Source organism: Leucoraja erinacea, chromosome 27, assembly GCF_028641065.1.
Source record: "Leucoraja erinacea ecotype New England chromosome 27, Leri_hhj_1, whole genome shotgun sequence".
Taxonomy (NCBI): Eukaryota; Metazoa; Chordata; class Chondrichthyes; order Rajiformes; family Rajidae; genus Leucoraja; species Leucoraja erinaceus.
Genome location: NC_073403.1, coordinates 13,770,583 through 13,788,546, shown reverse-complemented (window position 1 = coordinate 13,788,546; position 17,964 = coordinate 13,770,583). Strand labels below are relative to the sequence as shown.

The following is a 17,964-nucleotide window of genomic DNA, read 5'->3' as shown; positions in this document are numbered from 1 at the left end:
TAACAAACACCACTTCTGTTTCCACCGTCAGGCCCAGAAGTCTCCTTTCTTTAATCACTCTTGCCATTATTCCGTCTCCTTTCAGAAATGCATTGAATTTTCTGTCAGTCTCATTTGTACTATATATCTTTTCCTTACCAACTATTCCACATTGCATTTTATTTATTTCGTAGAGATTCTTCTGATTCATATCCCCATTTCTAGCTGCATTTACAGCATGGGTCTCTGGGATTTCACTGATCCTTTTACCCAGAGCAGGTCTCATTATTCCCTGTTACTCTGTAAACATCGGCAAAGTGAAGCAATGTCTTCAAACCGGTCACCTTGAAAATACTTACAGCATTGATGGATTATCAATGAAAGATTTGTACTGCTGCTCATAATATGAACGCGTGTGTTTTATAGACCAGTGTCTTTATGATGCCGTGTGTCCTTCTAAGCCTGTCAGTTAGACTTTATATTCTTGGAGATAAAGGAGAGAGCTGAAGCTCACTGACTTACAGTTGCTCTCCATGTGTAAGGTAGAGCCAAATATAAAAAAGTATAAATTATCTTAATTATCAAAAACAAGTTAACCAAGCACTATATTCACCCTTAGCTTGAAGTGGTTTAATATCAGACCAATGGAGCATTAGGTTACCTGTTGAGAAGGTTGAAAGTCAAGCTTGTAATGGAGAGAATTAACCAGCAGGTATAAGAGAAAGAAACTACCTTTGACTGAGTGAAGGAAAACTGAGTGCCTGAAAAGGGTGAATGTTCAAAGGAACACTGTCCACAAGACGTGCCCTTCCCACAGCAGTTCTCTCCGTCTCCTTTTAACAAAGGGAGCATACATTTGTGGAGGCACCCAGGTGAAACATTGTGAAAAGCAAAATTACTGTGATTGTGCAAACCTCCAGATTGATAGTAATTTAATATTAACAGTAACTGTGTAACCATAGAATCTTTCGTCACAGGAACAGACATTTCAGCCCATGATGGCAGTGCTGACCATGATGCTTGCATGTGATCCACATCCCTCCATGTTCCTGTGCCTGTCCAAATGCCTCTTAAATGTTTTTAGGTCTGCTTCAATCAACCCCCTTGGCAGCATGCTCCATTCACAAACCACTCTTTTTTAAAAATCTTGCCTTGCAAATTTGCTTTAACCTTTCACCCTCTCACCTTAAACCTATGCCCTCCTGTGTCAGACTGAAGAAGGGTCTCGACCCAAAACGTCACACATTCCTTCTCTCCAGAGATGCTGCCCGTCCCGCTGAGTTACTCCGTCTTTTTGTGTCTATCTTTGGTTTAAACCCCCGTCTGCAGTTCCACCTTTTTATGCTAATGACAGTGCCTGTTACTGGCCCACCACAAAGATGACACAATTTTGTGGGCAGTGTTTTATCTTCAATAACCTGAACTGCTCAGTGATGTTCATTGCTCTTTCTCAACAGATTGGACTCGTGCTGCAGTAAAGTTGCTATAAATGGAGCTGGGAAAAGCTACCAATCAGCCATATCAGAAATGTATTCTGGCCTGACACTGCTGAACCTGGAAGCTAGTGAGAAATGGTGAAGGAATGAAGCCCATGGCACTTGAAGAGTTTACAGATTATAGCATCCCACATACTCATTGCCCTGCCCAACTCTGTCAAAATCAAGATATATGCATTAAACATGATTTTAATAAATGGATTAGAACTAGTCAAATTGGAAAAGGCAATGTCAAGAGTGTCCAAAGATTGAAGCAGTGTCTTGTATCTCTGAGCTTTGACCAAGATTTATCTCGCCCAAAAAGCCACATCAACAAAAACAGGTTTCTTATTAAACTGTTTAAGAATCTAATTTCTTAATGTATTAATTTGGTAATTATTATCTGTAGATGATTGTCTTTTCATAGAGTTTTATGGTGACCTCATTTACAGTGCTCTCCGTAATGTTTGGGACAAAGACCCGTCATTTATTTATTTGCCTCTGTACTCCACAATTTGAGATTTGTAATAGAAAAGAATCACATGTGGTTAAAGTGCACATTGCCAGATTTTAATAAAGGCAATTTTAATAAATTTTGCTTTCACCATGTAGAAATTACAGCAGTGTTTATACGTAGTCCCCCCCCGTTTCAGGGCGCCATAATGTTTGGGACACAGCAATTTCATGTAAATGAAAGTAGTCATGTTTAGTATTTTGTTGCATATCCCTTGCATGCAATGACTGCTTGAAGTCTGCGATTCATGGACATCATCAGTTGCTGGGTGGTTTCTCTGGTGATGGTCTGCCAGGCCTGTATTGCAGCCATCTTTAGCTTATGCTTGTTTTGAGAGCTAATCCCCTTCAGTTTTCTCTTCAGCATATAAAAGGCTTGGGTTCAGATCAGGTGATTGACTTGGCCACACAATAATTGACCATTTTTTAGCTTTGAAAAACTCCATTGTTGATTTTGCATTATGTTTTGGATCATTGTCTTGCTGTAGAATGAACCGCCGGCCGATGAGTTTTGAGGCATTTGTTTGAACGTGAGCAGATAGAATGTGTTTATACACTTCAGATTTCACTATGCTATTACCATTAGCAGTTGTATCATCAATGAAGTTAAGTGAGACAGTCAGCAGCCATACATGCCCATAATACCCCCACCACTGTGTTTTACAGATGAGGTGGTATGCTTTGGATCTTGGGCAGTTCCTTCTTTCCTTCATACTTTGCTCTTGCCATCACTCTGATATAATTTAATCTTCATCTCATCTATCCACAAGATCTTTTTCCAGAACTGTGGTTGCTCTTTTAAGTACTTCTTGGCGAACTGTAACCCGGGCATCCTATTTTTGTGGCTTTGCATCTTGCAGTGTAGTTTGTGTTTCTGTTCATGAAGTCTTCTGCGGACAGTGGTCATTGACAAATCCACACCTGCCTTCTGAAGAGTGTTTCTGATCTGTCTGACAGGTGTTTGGGGTTTTTTCTTTATTATAGAGAGAATTCTTCTCTCATCAGCTGTGGAAGACTTCCTTGGCCTGCCAGTCCCTTTGCAATTAGTAAGCTCACCAGTGCTCTCTTTCTTCTTAATGATGTCCCAAATAGTTGATTTTGGTAAGCCAAGGTTTGGCTGATGTCTCTTAACAGTTTTATTCTTGTTTCTCAGTCTCATAATGGCTTATTTGACTTTCATTGGCACAACTTTGGTCCTCACGTTGATAAAACAGCAATACAAGTTTCCAAAGGTGATGGAAAGACTGGATTGAAAGAATAGGTGCTGAGCGCTCTCTTATACCTGCATTAAGGAGGCAATTAAACACACCTGAGCAATTACAAACGCCTGTGAAGCCATGTGTCCCAAACATGATGGCCCTGAAATGGGGGGGAACTATGTATAAACACAGCTGTAATGTATAAAAATACCCTTTAATAAAATCTGACAGTGCACTTTAACCACATGTGATTTTTTTTCTATTACAAATCTCAAATTTTGGAGGACAGATGCAAATAAATAAATGATGGGTCTTTGTCCTAAACATTATGGAAGGCACTGTATTGAGCATGCTTTAAGTAGCATTTCCAATGCAGTGGGACATGCTTACGTATGAGGGTGGGAGTTTTCCAGACTAGAGTTTTGGGGTTCTCTACAACTGCAGGTTACCAAAAAGTGTTGTCTTCATACACTTTTGTTTGTTTTCTGATCAAATTTGAGGATAGGTTGCCACGTTAAACCTGAGAAGAGTAGCTTGCTGGGATGAAATGAGTTGAACCTTGTGTTAGGCTTAAGACAAAAACTAAACACACAACAGTTGATGGAAATCATTGTTTAATTTAGGAAATAAAAAATGTGTTGCAAAATCTAGAAGTTAACAGTACGGTTATGGTGGAGTATTCCTTCCAAAGCGCTTCACTGTGTTTTTGCTTCTCATTCTGCTGCTCTGTTTATGTTTCCCTCCCTGAACACGATCACTTTGTTTATCTGCCTCCCCTGCTGCGTTTGTCCCTTTCTTACAAGTCTTGAAAGTGAAGGTTCTAAATTGATCATTTATTTGTAGGATCACAAAAGCTATCTGGACTATCACTGTTTCAGAAGCAAGTAGCTTCCTAAATATGGACTTGGTTCACAATTGGTAAAGTTTGGTGATCTTGACAACCTGGCCATTGAACAAATGTAGGTATCTTGGTGATATAATATGTTACCAAAATGGATCTTTTTTAACATATTTCTGAGAACTGAATTACCCCAGTCCTTCTAACTACTGGAACTATATATTTTTGACGGTTTTCCATATTACTCTGATCGTACATTTTATTCTTAGTTTATGGTAATTCATTTTCAATGCGTATAATGATCCACAAAACTCAGTGTCTGCGTTTAACACAAGGCCTGCATTCAACATCTGTTCTCATCCAGAAGCGTGATCGATGGTCAGCATGGACTCAATGGGCCGATAGGCCTGTTTTAACTAAACTAAACTAAACTTTTTGCTTTAACCCCTAAAAAAAATCTCTAGAGAGCCTTGTGCACCCAAAGGTTGATTTATTAGTTAATTTATCTATATTACTAAAAGTAAAATCTTGACCATTTCCTGTTTTTCTGTTTCATGATTTTTGAAAAAAACTTACGGCTGTGATTTTTGGCCATCTTGCTCAGAGTCTCCCTCCACTGCGCAGGACAAGAGGATGTTTCCCATCGATAAAAAATAAAATAGTTCTTAATGTATTAAATGTTGACCTTCTCTCTGCTGCCCCTGCTGGTGGGAGAGGGGAGGGACTATAAAACCGGATGTGTTGTACCTCACTCAGTCTCTGCAAGATGGAGGAAGTGGGAGGGTCATGTCTCTCTGAGCTGTGAATAGCACTGGACACATGTCTACTCAACTGTGAGTGCCTTAATGTGTTTTGAAAATGAATATGTAACCGCTTTGAAATGCTGCACTGCAAATGGCTGTTGGTGGTGGTAGCTGCTTTGAAATGCTGCACTGCAAATGGCTGTTGGTGGTGGTAACTGCTGCACTGCAAATGGCTGTTGGTGGTGGTAACTGCTTTGATATGTTGCACTGCAAATGGCTGGTGGTGGTGGTAACTTGACAACTTCCTGTTTGCACTTTATATTGATTTTAGATAAAATGCTACTACTTACGGCTGTGATTTTTGGCCATCTTACTCAGTCCCCCTTTGCTCATCAGGTGCAGAGGATTCTTCCCATCAATTAAAAATAAAAGTGTTATTAGTGTTTAAAAAAAATGTTGAGAATGTCAATCATGCCATGAAGGCCACAACCCTTCCGGTGAGAGGGCGGAGGGATTATAAAACCCGGAAGTGTGGGAGTGGCTCAGTCTCCGCAAGATGAGGGAGGGAGAGGTCACGGCTCTGAGCTTTGAATCAACTGAACACACTGAATGTCCACTGTACTGTGAATGTGGTGTTTATGTGTTTTTTTGGTGGTTTCACCTTGCTTGAAATGGTATGAAACTGCATTTGAATGTGGTGGCCTTGCACCCTGCATGATATGGTGTGAAACTGCACTTGAATTTGGTGGCCTTGCACCCTGCATGAAATGGTATGAAACTGCACTTGAATTTGGTGGTCTTGCACCCTGCTTGAAATGGTAGGAAACTGCATTTGAATTTGGTGGCCTTGTACCCTGCTTGAAATGGAATTTCTAGGAATAACCGTGAGTCAACTACTCGCCCACCAGCCACGAGTGAGCTGCCAGCATTTCAGTCTTGAGACTGAGCTGTCACCACAAGAATCCATTTGGCCCACAATGTCCAATCTAGCCCTCTGGAAACCAGTCCCTTCAGCCCACAATACACAGAAAGCCACGCCCCCCCCCCCCCCCCCCCCCCCCCCAAATGGGTCCCACTTAGTCTAGTACATTATTATTATTGGTGTGCTATTGGGCTTCTGAAGAAGAGCGTTTATCATAATGGTAGGTGATACACATTTGGTGCTTCTGCTCACCTTGCACCTTCTCAGATAGTCCCTCTGTGTTGTAAATTAATTGCTTCCACTGTAGCTCCGTGCCCTCTGAAATGGGTGACAAGACAAGACCAAAGTGGAATTCACAGACTGCCAAAGGTGGGGAAGGAGGTCCCTGACATTGAGGTGAGTAACTTGGGTGCGGATGCATTCCTTTCACGATTCACTCTTGGTTTCTGTCACCTTTCAATGCCTGGGCTTCTCACTTGCTGTGCTGGATACTCCTCATCCAGTTTTAGTGTCATGCGCCAGGGATGCCCACCAGTCAATGTGGGAAGGTTGCATTTCTTCATTGAGGCTTTGAACACATTTTTCAATCATGTCCTCAGACCAATTTCTTACTACAATGAAACTAGGACCTCCAGATTGCCTGTTTGGTGTCAGATATGGTCTGAGTAATGGAACCAACTATGTGTAATTAGGGCCTCAATGCTGGAGGATGTAGGTCTGGAAGGGAACACATGTTTGTTTATTTACCCTCCACTGAATTTGAAGGATTTTGCATGGACAGCATGGGTCATATCTTTCCAGGGCCTTGGAAATGACTGCTGTATGCAGACCAGGTCTCAGAAATGTGCAGGAGAATGGGGGATCACTGCTACCTCGAGGACCATGAGTATTGTGCCAAGTTTTGAGGTCTTGATTTTCAAACACTCTTTTCCTCAGATATCCAAGGCAGCTTGAAGGTGATAACGAATTTTGCCCATGATGTCTGTCTTTGCTGGAAGGCAGCTTCAAATATAAGGATAGCAACCCTCATTATTCAGGGTTTTTTGTTGGAGGGAATGTTTTAGAGAGAAAGCAGATTGGCAGCGAAACATTCATTTATCAGGCAATATGGAAAAGGGTTTCGGCCCGAAACATTGCCTATTTCCTTCGCTCCATAGCTGCACCCGCTGAGTTTCTCCAGCTTTTTTGTGTATATTCATTTATAAATGTTGAATGCAATGTACATTCCTTCGTATGCTTCAGTGAATGAATCGATAGCTTGAAGCTGGGTGTCTGAACATGCACAAGGGCATATCTGTGCACTGCAGGTCAATAGAAAATAGGTGCAGGAGTAGGCCATTCGACCCTTCGAGCCAGCACCGCCATTCAATATGATCATGGCTGATCATCCAAAATCAGTACCCCGTTCCCGCCTTCTCTCCCAATAGGGTGGGGTTCGAGTGACCTAGGTTTGTTATTTGCCAGATGCCCGTTTATTGCCTGATGAATAGGTGCAGTGAGACCAGGTTTCTGAGGCAAGATTTCACATTTAAATCATCGTTTCGAAGAAATGTAAGTGAGCTCTTGGCACCAGCAGAGAGAGCAGGAGTAGAAGCAGTGAAACTAAATATCACAGATTCTGGCAAACTGGAAACAAACTCGCTGAAATTGCTGACAAAAAGCTGGTTACACAGAATTGACAAAGTACTGTATAGAGCTGCCCCTGTATTAGGCACTGAAGTCTTTCAGCCATTGTGTGTTTTTAAAGCAGACTAGTGCAGTAAAATAAAATAATCACCCACATAGCATAGTCATGACGGAATTGGTGTAACTTACTGTGGGACTGCAATCCCTCAGTTTGCTTGTTCTTGGGTTAAGATGAAACTCTTCCATGCCAGAGGTGAGGGGTCAGAAATGTCTTAAACTGCACATCTGCAATGATACTTCCTTTGATCCCCTTACCCCAACCTCATAAACCCCAACCTGCAATACTTGTTGTGATAAATTGATATGATAAAAGCACTATACAACAATACATAATTGACAGACTTTAAATATGAACAAGCCAGAAGTCTTAATGATAATTTATTTTACAAAGAACAGTATTCTGCATTCCAGACTGTCACACAGTCTAACACTACTTGCATTATTTACATTAATAGTGCCTTATTTTAAACAGTCAACATTTTTTTTAAATAATTTCTTCAGCTCTCCCCTTTGTTCATCATGCTTCTTTATGTCTCTGTTATGTACAAAGCCATAGTGATCATCCTCTCAAGTGACATTAAATACGTGACCTTTGCACACAGTTTGTACTGTCCTCTCCTTAGTAGAGTTTCCAGTAATATTTGCTGACCCAGAGCCACTTTATCCGCATCCCCAGCTCCATCAGGTCCCATTGAGACCCGCAACTCCTAAGATAGAAGCGAAAGGCTGGAGTAACTCAGCGAGCCAGGCACCCCCAACTCCTGCTCCTTCGTGGTCCCACCAACAGCTCAGCCCAACACATTTGGTCTCAGAAGGCCACAGGACAGTTTCCCCCTCCAGCTGAATCCCCTTGTTGTTCCCTGGTGCATCTGCTCAGCGTGTCTGGACAGGGTCAGTAGTCTGCTTCTGATCCTGTCTCGACCGTTCTAACCCCATGCATCAGAAACAAATGGAGAGCACTCCCCACCATGCCTACTCCACATCCCTTAATAACATTTACCCAACAAAGCCCACCAATTATGCTTTTGTCTTTTCCAATTGGCCTCTAGCCTCAAAGCTTTGGGGAGAGGGAGTTCCACATTTCTACACCCTTTGGACAAAGAGGAGTTTCCCCGTTATCACTCTGAATGCCTTGGGTCCATTCTCAACCCAGTCCATTTTGACAACATTCCTACCAAGACTCACTACCACAGCCACATATCCTTGCTCAGAATGCTCCAGATTCCATAGGAAATAAATTCTCTGTGTGACTGGCAAAAGGACCAAAAGTGGGATAAGGAAAACATTTCAATGAGTGGCTATGGTCTGGAATGTACTGCCTAGCAGGACAGCTGAAGTACTGTGGATTCAATCGTGACTAAACGGAATGGGAGATGTACTCAAAAGGAAAGGATTTGCAGGCCTCTGGAGAATGAGCTGGAGAAAGGAATGGACTAGATTGTTCTTATAGCTTAAACTGGGCCTCCATTTGAGTTATGCTTAAGGTATAATTCTATTAATGCAGTAAATCACTTAAACATATTAAACACCACCATTAAATCAGCCGTGAATTTATAAGCAACTAAAAGCGTAGTTTGTGCCACCGGGCTTTCAATTGTTCTGCCTGGTATCACAATGGTTATGCTTTCCAATGACTGGCCCAGGTGGAGATTTGGCTGGGAGTGGAGGAGCAGGTGTCCTTGAGGCCAATGAGATGGTGAACTCCATGAACAGAGGGATTTCCAAGGTTCACAAGAGGATGGTCCCAGTTCTTAAGCAGGAATGTCGCCATCCACAAAGGTGGATGTAGTGTCTCGTGCTTGTGTTCTGACATAAGCTTCAGGAAAATAAACATGGTCCTTTGCAGAAATGCCAAAGAGATCTAGATCTAGTTTTCTTACATTAAGAAGTGAACTGAAAAGAATTGGTGATCTTACAGAGGTGTATAAAATCATGAGGCAATAAATAGAGTGAATGCACAATCTTTTACAAGGACAGGGAAATCAAGAACTAGAGGGTATAGGTTTAAGATGAGGGTGGACAAACATAATAGGAATATGAGGAGAAATGTTTTCACACAGAGAGTAGTTTGTATATGGAACACGCTGCCAGGGATGTAGTTGAGCCAGGTACAATAACAACACTTAAAATACATTTTGACAGGTTCATAGGTCGGAAAGATTTAGGGATATGGGGCAAATGCAGATAAATGGGCCGAACTTAGATGAGGTATTTTGGTTGGCATGTAAGAAATGAGCCGATTGGCCGTTTCCATGCTGTATTACTCGGACTTTATGAAAACTGAATAAGATTCACATCTCCAGAGACTTAGAATAAAATTAGGAAATTACGAGGAACAAGGCAGGATATGGACTTCTACAGCATAGAAACAGGCCCCTCAACCCAATTCATCCATACTGACCAAGATGTCTACCTGAGTTGGCCCATATTCAATTTTAGTTAAGCACATTTTTTAAACAGACGGTATGATGAATTACAGGGAAAGAGAGAATCGAGAGGTTTCCTGGGTATGGTTGCTTGTTGAATCCCAATCAGTGCTGGATGGTAATGGCTACGGGATCTGAGATGACATGAAGAGCAGTTCCAGCCAATGGAGACCTTGAGACTTCTGGACAGGAAAGGCTCGAGGGTAAGCTCCCAGGAGCACATTAGCGACGCCATTGCGTGAGTGACCAGATGGAATGAGCAAAGCTGGGTCAGGCTTTTCCAGAGATGGAATAGCTAGCTGTTGGACCGAAAGGGAAGGGCTGAGGCTGGAGGCCTACACATGCTGGAAGAGTGAGGATGCAGTGAGGGCAATGCCACCAGTGCTATCCTCAATGTAGTGGTGGACTCCTTGAAACATTCCCATGGACCATTCAGATCAGAAGAGTCCCCACTGAAAATCCCTGTTCTGTGCTGACCTTTAAATCCCACATCTATCCAGGCCCGCTTGGCTGCTCGATTCTACCTTGGCAAATGTCCCCCAACTAACAGCCAGCCCTAGTGGTCAAACACTTCAGAACCTCCCTGCCCACATTGCTCTCTGTACATCCCTGCTTATTCCCATCCAGCGACAGGGGGACAGGGGTGACAGCTGGCTGGAGTTGAGGGTGAGGATCAGAGAGTTTGTGAGTCGGGTCCCAATGCGCTCACATAGCAAGGACCTTGAAGTTTGGAACCAAGTGGTCAGTGACTGGGAAGTTCATGGAACCACTGATACTGCAGGGAGCCAGTGGTCACACCTGGAACAGCTGGGATCCAACCTGCAAGAGCAACTTGCAGTAGAAGTTCTCATTAAACATCTGGGGAGACGTGAAGCTCCCTGGAGTATGGGAGTTTGGTTTTACTGTAGCTTCGGGATAGACGATGGAATGGGCAGCACTGCTGGACCAACTTCCAAGCACTGCATTTTGAAAATAGGGAGCGTTTGCAAGGTGCGCATCATCCATGCAGACTGAACAAGGTCCACTCACTGCCCTGCCCACAACGTATCTCTGGTTTAAAGTTTCTCCCCACGTTGCCATGTTACAATAACGACTCTTATCACTGTATACGTTCGAAGGTCGATTCCAGTCCCCATCGTGTCAACTCGATTCTAGTCCCCATTGAGAGCCCTGGGCTGCTGCACCAACTCCCGCACTCGTTCCGGCTGTCAGCTCGCTCCTCATTACAGGTTCCTAATCCTGACCCGAACAAAGAGGGTGGCGGGTGAGAGGGACGCGGAGTCCCTGGCCAGCAGGTGGATGTGGCGATAGCCTGCAGAGACAGATAGGACTTGCATTAAAGAGCCGCCAGCAGAGGGGGGTTAGAGAGAGTGGGGGACAATAGTCCGCGGTGCCCAAACAGGGAGTCAACACTTCACCCACCTTGTCCATCCCTTCAGCCCGAATCCGACTAAAACACAAATGATATGAGTGGAGCTGGGGGTGGGGGGGGGGGGGGGGGGGGGGGGGGTCGACACAATACGATCGGGGGCAGGGAAATCCAGTCCCGCTAATGTTTAAGAAGGAACTAGCTGCAGATGCTGGTTTAAATCGAAGATAGAGTAAACCAAAAAGCTGGAGTGACTCAGCGGTACAGGCAGTATCTCTGGAGAGAAGTTTTGAGAGCTGCATCTCTGGGTGAGATCCACCCTTCCACCCTTCTTCAGACGGTACAGCCAAAACTTGGATTAAAGAACCGCCGGCAGAGGAGTATGAAGAAGGGTCTCATAGTTAGCTTTCATAGCGAAAGGATTTGAGTATAGGAGCAGGGAGGTTCTACTGCAGTTGTACAGGGTCGTGGTGAGACCACACCTGGAGTATTGTGTACAGTTTTGGTCTCCAAATCTGAGGAAGGACATTATTGCCATAGAGGGAGTGCAGAGAAGGTTCACCAGACTGATTCCTGGGATGTCAGGACTGTCTTATGAAGAAAGACTGGATAGACTTGGTTTATACTCTCTAGAATTTAGGAGATTGAGAGGGGATCTTATAGAAAGTTACAAAATTCTTAAGGGGTTGGACAGGCTAGATGCAGGAAGATTGTTCCCGATGTTGGGGAAGTCCAGGACAAGAGTCACAGCTTAAGGATAAGGGGGAAATCCTTTAAAACCAAGATGAGAAGAACCTTTTTCACACAGAGAGTGGTGAATCTCTGGAACTCTCTGCCGCAGAGGGTAGTCGAGGCCAGTTCATTGGCTATATTTAAGAGGGAGTTAGATGTGGCCCTTGTGGCTAAAGGGATCAGAGGGTATGGAGAGAAGGCAGGTACGGGGATACTGAGTTGGATGATCAGCCATGATCATATTGAATGGCGGTGCAGGCTCGAAGGGCCGAATGGCCTACTCCTGCACCTAATTTCTATGTTTCTATGTCTCGACCCCAGATGTCACCCATTTCCTCTCTCCAGCGATGCTGCCTGAGTTACTCCAGCTTTTTGTGTCTATCTCCATTCCTGCTAATGACGAGGAGCCGAGTGCTGAGACCCGGGTCCTGGCGATGGGCCTGACTGGCAGCAAGGGGTTGGGGCAAAGTGGTGCCACCTGCAGAAGGGGTCAGTCAAGGTCCAGGGTGAGGTTGGTGGGTGGAAGTGGTGCAGTCTGTAGAACCAGGCAGTTGGTGTAGGGTGGGGTGGCAGTCGAGGTCCAGGGCTAGGGGCGATGTCGGCAGGATCAGGGTGGGGAATGGGTAGACTAAAGTTCATTCTGCAAGGGTGGCTGGGGGTTCAGGGTCTGCAGGGTCTCTAGAGTGTTGCTCACCTTCTTTCACGCTGGTGAAGGGGAGTGTGAACTGCCCGATAAAGTCGTTGCTGGAAGACGAGTCGTAATCTTCGACCAGGAACCGGATCAGCGTCAGCTCGGGAACGCTGATGGTAAACCGGAGCAACTCATTCCACACTGGGTTAAAACCTGTAACTCCGCAAAGGACACGACAATCAGTAACAGCTCCTGTCTCGGGTAAGCGGATAGCAATAGGAATCCTAAACCTGACCTGCTCCCTCACAAACGCTGGTTGGTTTGAACCTCCGTTCCATTGTCATGTGGGGAAAGGTGAGGCTGAGCCTGTTGACTCCGGAGAGATGATCTCACAGAAGCACAACACTGTTCTCACATTGCCACGGTGCAAGGATGTTGCTTCCCTTGCTGAGGTGTTCAGAACCAGGGGTCTGATACCCAAATTAAGGGATCAGTCAATCAAGACCGGACTCTGCTATCGTAATACCTGAGGGGCTGGATCCTCAGTGGCTGAGAATATTCAAGAGGGGGATCAATGAATTGGCTGGGGTTGGAGGTGTGGAGGGAGAAGTTATTCTTGTTGAATAGAGGGGCAACAGGAGGGGGGCGAAAGGTCTACTAATTTTCCTATTTCGTATGCCTTTATATGTAAGACAAACCAGGCCCCTCAGCACATTTCACTTCCCCAGAAAGTAAGGGCTTCTAACCACAGCAGGTTCAAAGCATGGGGACACCAGAGATAGTATCTGCTATTCCAGCCAGCCCTCAATGTTAGGATCTTCTGCATCTATCAATCAATCAATCAATCAACCTTTATTGTCATCTTGCAAGCAACAGTTGTACAGTGCAAAATGAAAAGACGTTTCCCAGGGAATAGCGGAGCATCGCACATGAAATTTAAAACGTTTCACACATAATAACACTAAAAACAATCCAGTCCCTGATGGAACAGTATAAATAAATAAATAGTTAAAAGCAGGTAAAACACAACGTTAAAATACAATAAACCAATCATAAAAATGTCCGGGGCAGCTGATTTGAGTGGCCAGTGCCAGTTATTAAAGTGTCCGTGCCAGCCGCAGAATCAAGTGACTGTGAGTACAGAGTGACTGTTTAGCAGCCTCACAGCCTGTGGTAGGAAGCTGTTTAGCAGTCTTGTAGTCCGGGCTTTGATGCTGCGATATCTCTTGCCTGATGGCAGGAGATCCAGGTGTATGTGGAGGGGGTGCAGTTTGTCCTTAGCAATTCTCTGAGCTTTTTTCAGACAGCGGCTCTGGAACAGTTCTGTACCGAGGGTAGGGAGACGCCAATGATCCTCTCTGCTCCCCTCACTACCCTCTGCAGAGCCTTCCTGTCCGAGCAGTTGCAGGTGGAGTACCACGTATTTATGCAGTACGTGAGTACAGACTCCACCGTACCCCTGTAGAAAGTCCTGAGGATGTTGGTGGGGAGTGAGGCCTGTTTTAGTTTCCTCAGGAAGTGCTGTCGCTGATGGGCCCGTTCGACGGTCCCAGTGTTGTTCCTGGGCCAGGTGATCTACTGCTTTGTTCAATGCACAGTCATTCCCAGCTGAACGTTGTCATCATTCTTAGACTAAGACTAAATGTGACCCTCACACTGTAGCATTACATGTGGGCCAGAATATCCAGCAGATATAATGGGCAAAGTTTGTTTACTGAAAGACACTGTACTAAGATGCACAGGGTTATTGTGCACTGATGGGCAGAGGCCTTGGGTTTGGCAATTGCACCCCTGCTGGTCATAAACGGTAATGAAAGGCGACAGGTGAGCCCCACGCCCTTCTCTCCCACTAGTTAATGACAAACATCCCACAGGATCCCAGTAATGAGCTTATAGAAGTGACCCACTAAATTCTTGCCCAAATTTTCAAATATGACCCATCAGTTGCTGTAACAAGTTGGTAGAGAACAGGTGACAGCCCTCAACATGTTGTGATCTTCAGACTCTCCCCTACCAACTCACCAGAAAGCCCATAGAGTCACAATATAGAGATATACAGTATGGAAGCAAGCCCTTCTGCCCACCATCCTTACCACGTATCAACCAACCATCCATACAAACCCCGCATTCAACACACATTGTCATCTTACCATTATTTTCAATGTGTTTCGTCTTTTTTGTGGCGTTATCGTCAGGAACTCCATGGATTTCTACACGCACCAGAGGATCCACTATGGAGTTCTTTTTGTCCTTATTCACTTTGGGCAACTGCTGTGCTGTAATAACCTGAATACAAGAGAGTTGTCAGTTTGAATACTTGGGGGTCTGTGATGTGGGGGAGGGAGAGAGAGAGAAAGAGAGAGAGAGAGAGAGATGGAGTAAGAAAGAAAAACAAGTAAAGAAAAACGATTTTTACTGTACTTTCCCTTTGGATGAGTGGTCCCACATGGTGTAGTGGAGTGAAGGCACTGATTGCAGTGAAAGACCCTGTTGCTTGTTCTAGAGTTCTGTGGCAATAGACATTTGCTGCTGTGTTATGCCCCTGTCCCACTTAGGAAACCTGAACGGAAACCTCTGGAGACTTTGCGCCCCACCCAAGGCTTCCGTGCGGTTCCCGGAGGTTGCAGGTGGTGGTTGCAGGTAGTGGAAGCAGGTAGGGAGACTGACAAAAACCTCCAGGAACCGCACGGAAACCTTGGGTGGGGCACAAAGTCTCCAGAGGTTTCCGTTCAGGTTTCCTAAGTGGGACACAGGGGCGTAAGAGTCTCTAGTACAGAGAGTTGCACTCTCTCAAACAGCAGAATATCTAATACTGTGCCGCAGCACAGAACCCACTGCAGCCAACTACAGTAGAAACCACAAACTGTTCTCACTGGGTACCCTCCTGGCTACCCACCTTGTCACCCTTCTGTCAAGGTACCCATTAAATTCGCTCCCAGAGATGGACACACAATGCTGGAGTAACTCAGTCGGTCGGGCAGCATCTCTGGAGAAAATGGATAGGTGACATTTTGGGTCAGGACCCTTCTTCTATTACAAATACTCTCCCAGCCCCGTAATCACGGACCACCAAAAATGTCTCGTTTAATTCACTCACTGGGTATGGCCGTTGCTGGGGATACCCGTACTGATTGCTCTGTAACTGAGTCAGTCTCGAAGTTGCAGCCTGGATCACAAGATTACTAGTGCTATCAGGACGGTTTGAGCCATTGACAATGAAAAAAAAAATCTGAAATATGCTTGAAATGTGAGCACGGTGTCTGACCTTGGGACAGAAATCGGCACAAATCAATGATCGACCTTCTCCAGTTAACTGTGCAAAGACTATCCATTCATGAATTTTAAAGTTTGAATCTGAACTGGTCCATGTGGTTTTTATCTGGGATTATAAATCCTACAGAATGTTCACAACTTTGGTACAAGGAGACCAAGTGAACTAAGCTTACGTCGATGAACAGCTGCTTCCTGTCGAGGCCTGAACCTTCGATGGGTCGCACGGGATCAAACAGAACGGTCCTGTCCCTCATGAAGCTGGGCTTCAGGATGTAACCGGATCGACCATTCTGGCGAAACTTCCCTTTGTTCAAATCCATCTCCATTCCAGGCTTCTGGAAGTTCAGGGCCACTGCAGAGTAGAAACGCGTTGTCATTAGGCACGTTCAAAATATATATTTTTGAAAATCCGGTAGAAAACATAACATCAAATTGCATCTCTCTAGCCATTCACCTCATTTTCCCCATGGACATAATTATTTCCCTAACATTATTTGCTGTAACACAAGGTTTCTTAGGAATGCAACAGTTACGTCATAGCAGTACCTGTACTCAGCCTCACAAATATCAATTTGGCTCAGATGGTCCTATTCTTTGGAGAAGGTACATGTGAACCTCTATCCATCACTGAATGCAGTAGATGAGGTTAGAGGAGGTGCATGTTAACCATCTCCTCGAACCTGTATTCAGCCCCATTTACAGTGGCAAAACCAAGCGTAGACTGTGCAAGCGTTTTGCCGAACAATCGCACTCGGTGCGCCAAGGTCTGCTGGATCTCCTAGTTGCTAACTATTTGAACTCTCCTTCCCATTCCCAAACTGACCCTTTCGTCTTAGACCACCTCCAGAGTGGGACCACGTGCAACCTTGGAAGAAATGCAATTCTCTAATTATTTTTCCCCATTCCAGAAATCACAGGAGGGATCTGACTACTGCCTTATTTTGGAAAATGATACTTTATAGGAAGGCGGACAGATTTATATTAAAGTTCTGGTGACTTAATTGGAACAGGGTTACATGGGAAGTGATGGAAACACCGAGAGATTATATATTTTGGAGTATTCAGTCAGAATGCTTCACACTGGTTTAGAATTTGCGGAACGAGTGTTTCCTCGTGCAGCACTGATCATCTTGAGACATCAAGTCGTTTGTTTTGAGTGAAAGACCACCAGCAATGTCCAGTGGCTCTCAGGAATAAGATGTGCAGGTGCGAGAGAGACTGACCCAGTTGACAGCCGCCGTTCCACATCTCCTGAGGGTTGAAGTTGGAAGAACTGACTCGGCAACCCAGCGGGTAGACCTTGGAGAGCTGCAAGGTGTTGTGAACGACAAAATTGAACCCTAGAAAAAAGAAGAAAACAGTCTTTAGAGGAGTGCGGGAATGATGTAGGTAATATCATTAGGCACTGCTGAGACATGGCGTGACTTCATCAGATGTCAATGTCTGAGCCCTGTGGCCAAGCCACTCTGCATAGCTACATTTACAAGATGGAATTGTCTGCACAATACCAGCATGTACAAGGTCTCACCCTTGGACTTGGACGCAATGGTTAACACATCCCACTCATACCTTACACAAACTTTGACCCATTAATTCCTTCAACAGCACATCCCTCAGAAATATTAAGTGCATTTCAAATATGATAAACACTTGTTCCATTGAGCAACAAATCATGGGTTCAGGGCAGATATGGACTTGGATGTCCTGGCTGTGGTTGCAGTTATAGGCTCCAGATCCACAACAATACAACTAACGTCTCTGAGAGGAATGAGCAGCACAGTGGGAGGTAATTCAGTACCCTCGTTCTAAGAGAACTAGGGAGTGGGGGGGGTCAATAAATGCTAACAGTTATGCCTGGGAGAGAATAAGGAGCAAGGCTTACCATTTTCAGCAATCAGCCTCTTGGCCTTGGTTTCAGAGAAGGAGGATGTCTCGTGGGAAACTTGTCTTATCCAGGTCTGGTCAAAGCTCTGGAAATGGGTACTCTGACAGTATATCACCAGGTCCGACAGCTCCCTCGTGAGTTTCTGTAAAAGTAACAACGTTTCATTTGATCCCAGCCAGGAGCCCACACAAAAAAAAGGGGAATCATCTGTAAGACGTGCCTCACCAATCCAATAAAGAATTTAGGAGAAACAGAGTGGCGCGACGGTGGAATGCATTGGCAAGCAATAGTCA

The 17,964-nt window shown here is 44.7% G+C and overlaps 2 protein-coding genes across 2 annotated transcripts in view; one reads left to right on the top strand and one right to left on the bottom strand.

Annotated features, from left to right (window-relative positions):
* Positions 1-3,829, top strand: part of LOC129710238 (glycylpeptide N-tetradecanoyltransferase 1-like) — a 47,752-nt gene extending 43,923 nt beyond the window's left edge. The window contains exon 12 of the mRNA XM_055657099.1: positions 1,437-3,829. Within this exon, the coding sequence (XP_055513074.1) occupies positions 1,437-1,457 (21 nt within the window). The 3' untranslated portion in view covers positions 1,458-3,829. The remainder of the gene's footprint in view (positions 1-1,436) is intronic.
* Positions 3,830-5,873: 2,044 nt separating this feature from the next.
* LOC129710237 (1-phosphatidylinositol 4,5-bisphosphate phosphodiesterase delta-3-like) overlaps positions 5,874-17,964 on the bottom strand; it is a 43,310-nt gene continuing 31,219 nt past the window's right edge. Inside the window, exons 10-15 of the mRNA XM_055657098.1 lie at positions 17,669-17,813; positions 17,010-17,126; positions 15,960-16,138; positions 14,664-14,799; positions 12,577-12,726; positions 5,874-11,093 (exon numbers count right to left, since the gene is read on the bottom strand). Coding sequence (XP_055513073.1) covers positions 11,005-11,093; positions 12,577-12,726; positions 14,664-14,799; positions 15,960-16,138; positions 17,010-17,126; positions 17,669-17,813 — 816 coding nt within the window. The 3' untranslated portion in view covers positions 5,874-11,004. The remainder of the gene's footprint in view (positions 11,094-12,576; positions 12,727-14,663; positions 14,800-15,959; positions 16,139-17,009; positions 17,127-17,668; positions 17,814-17,964) is intronic.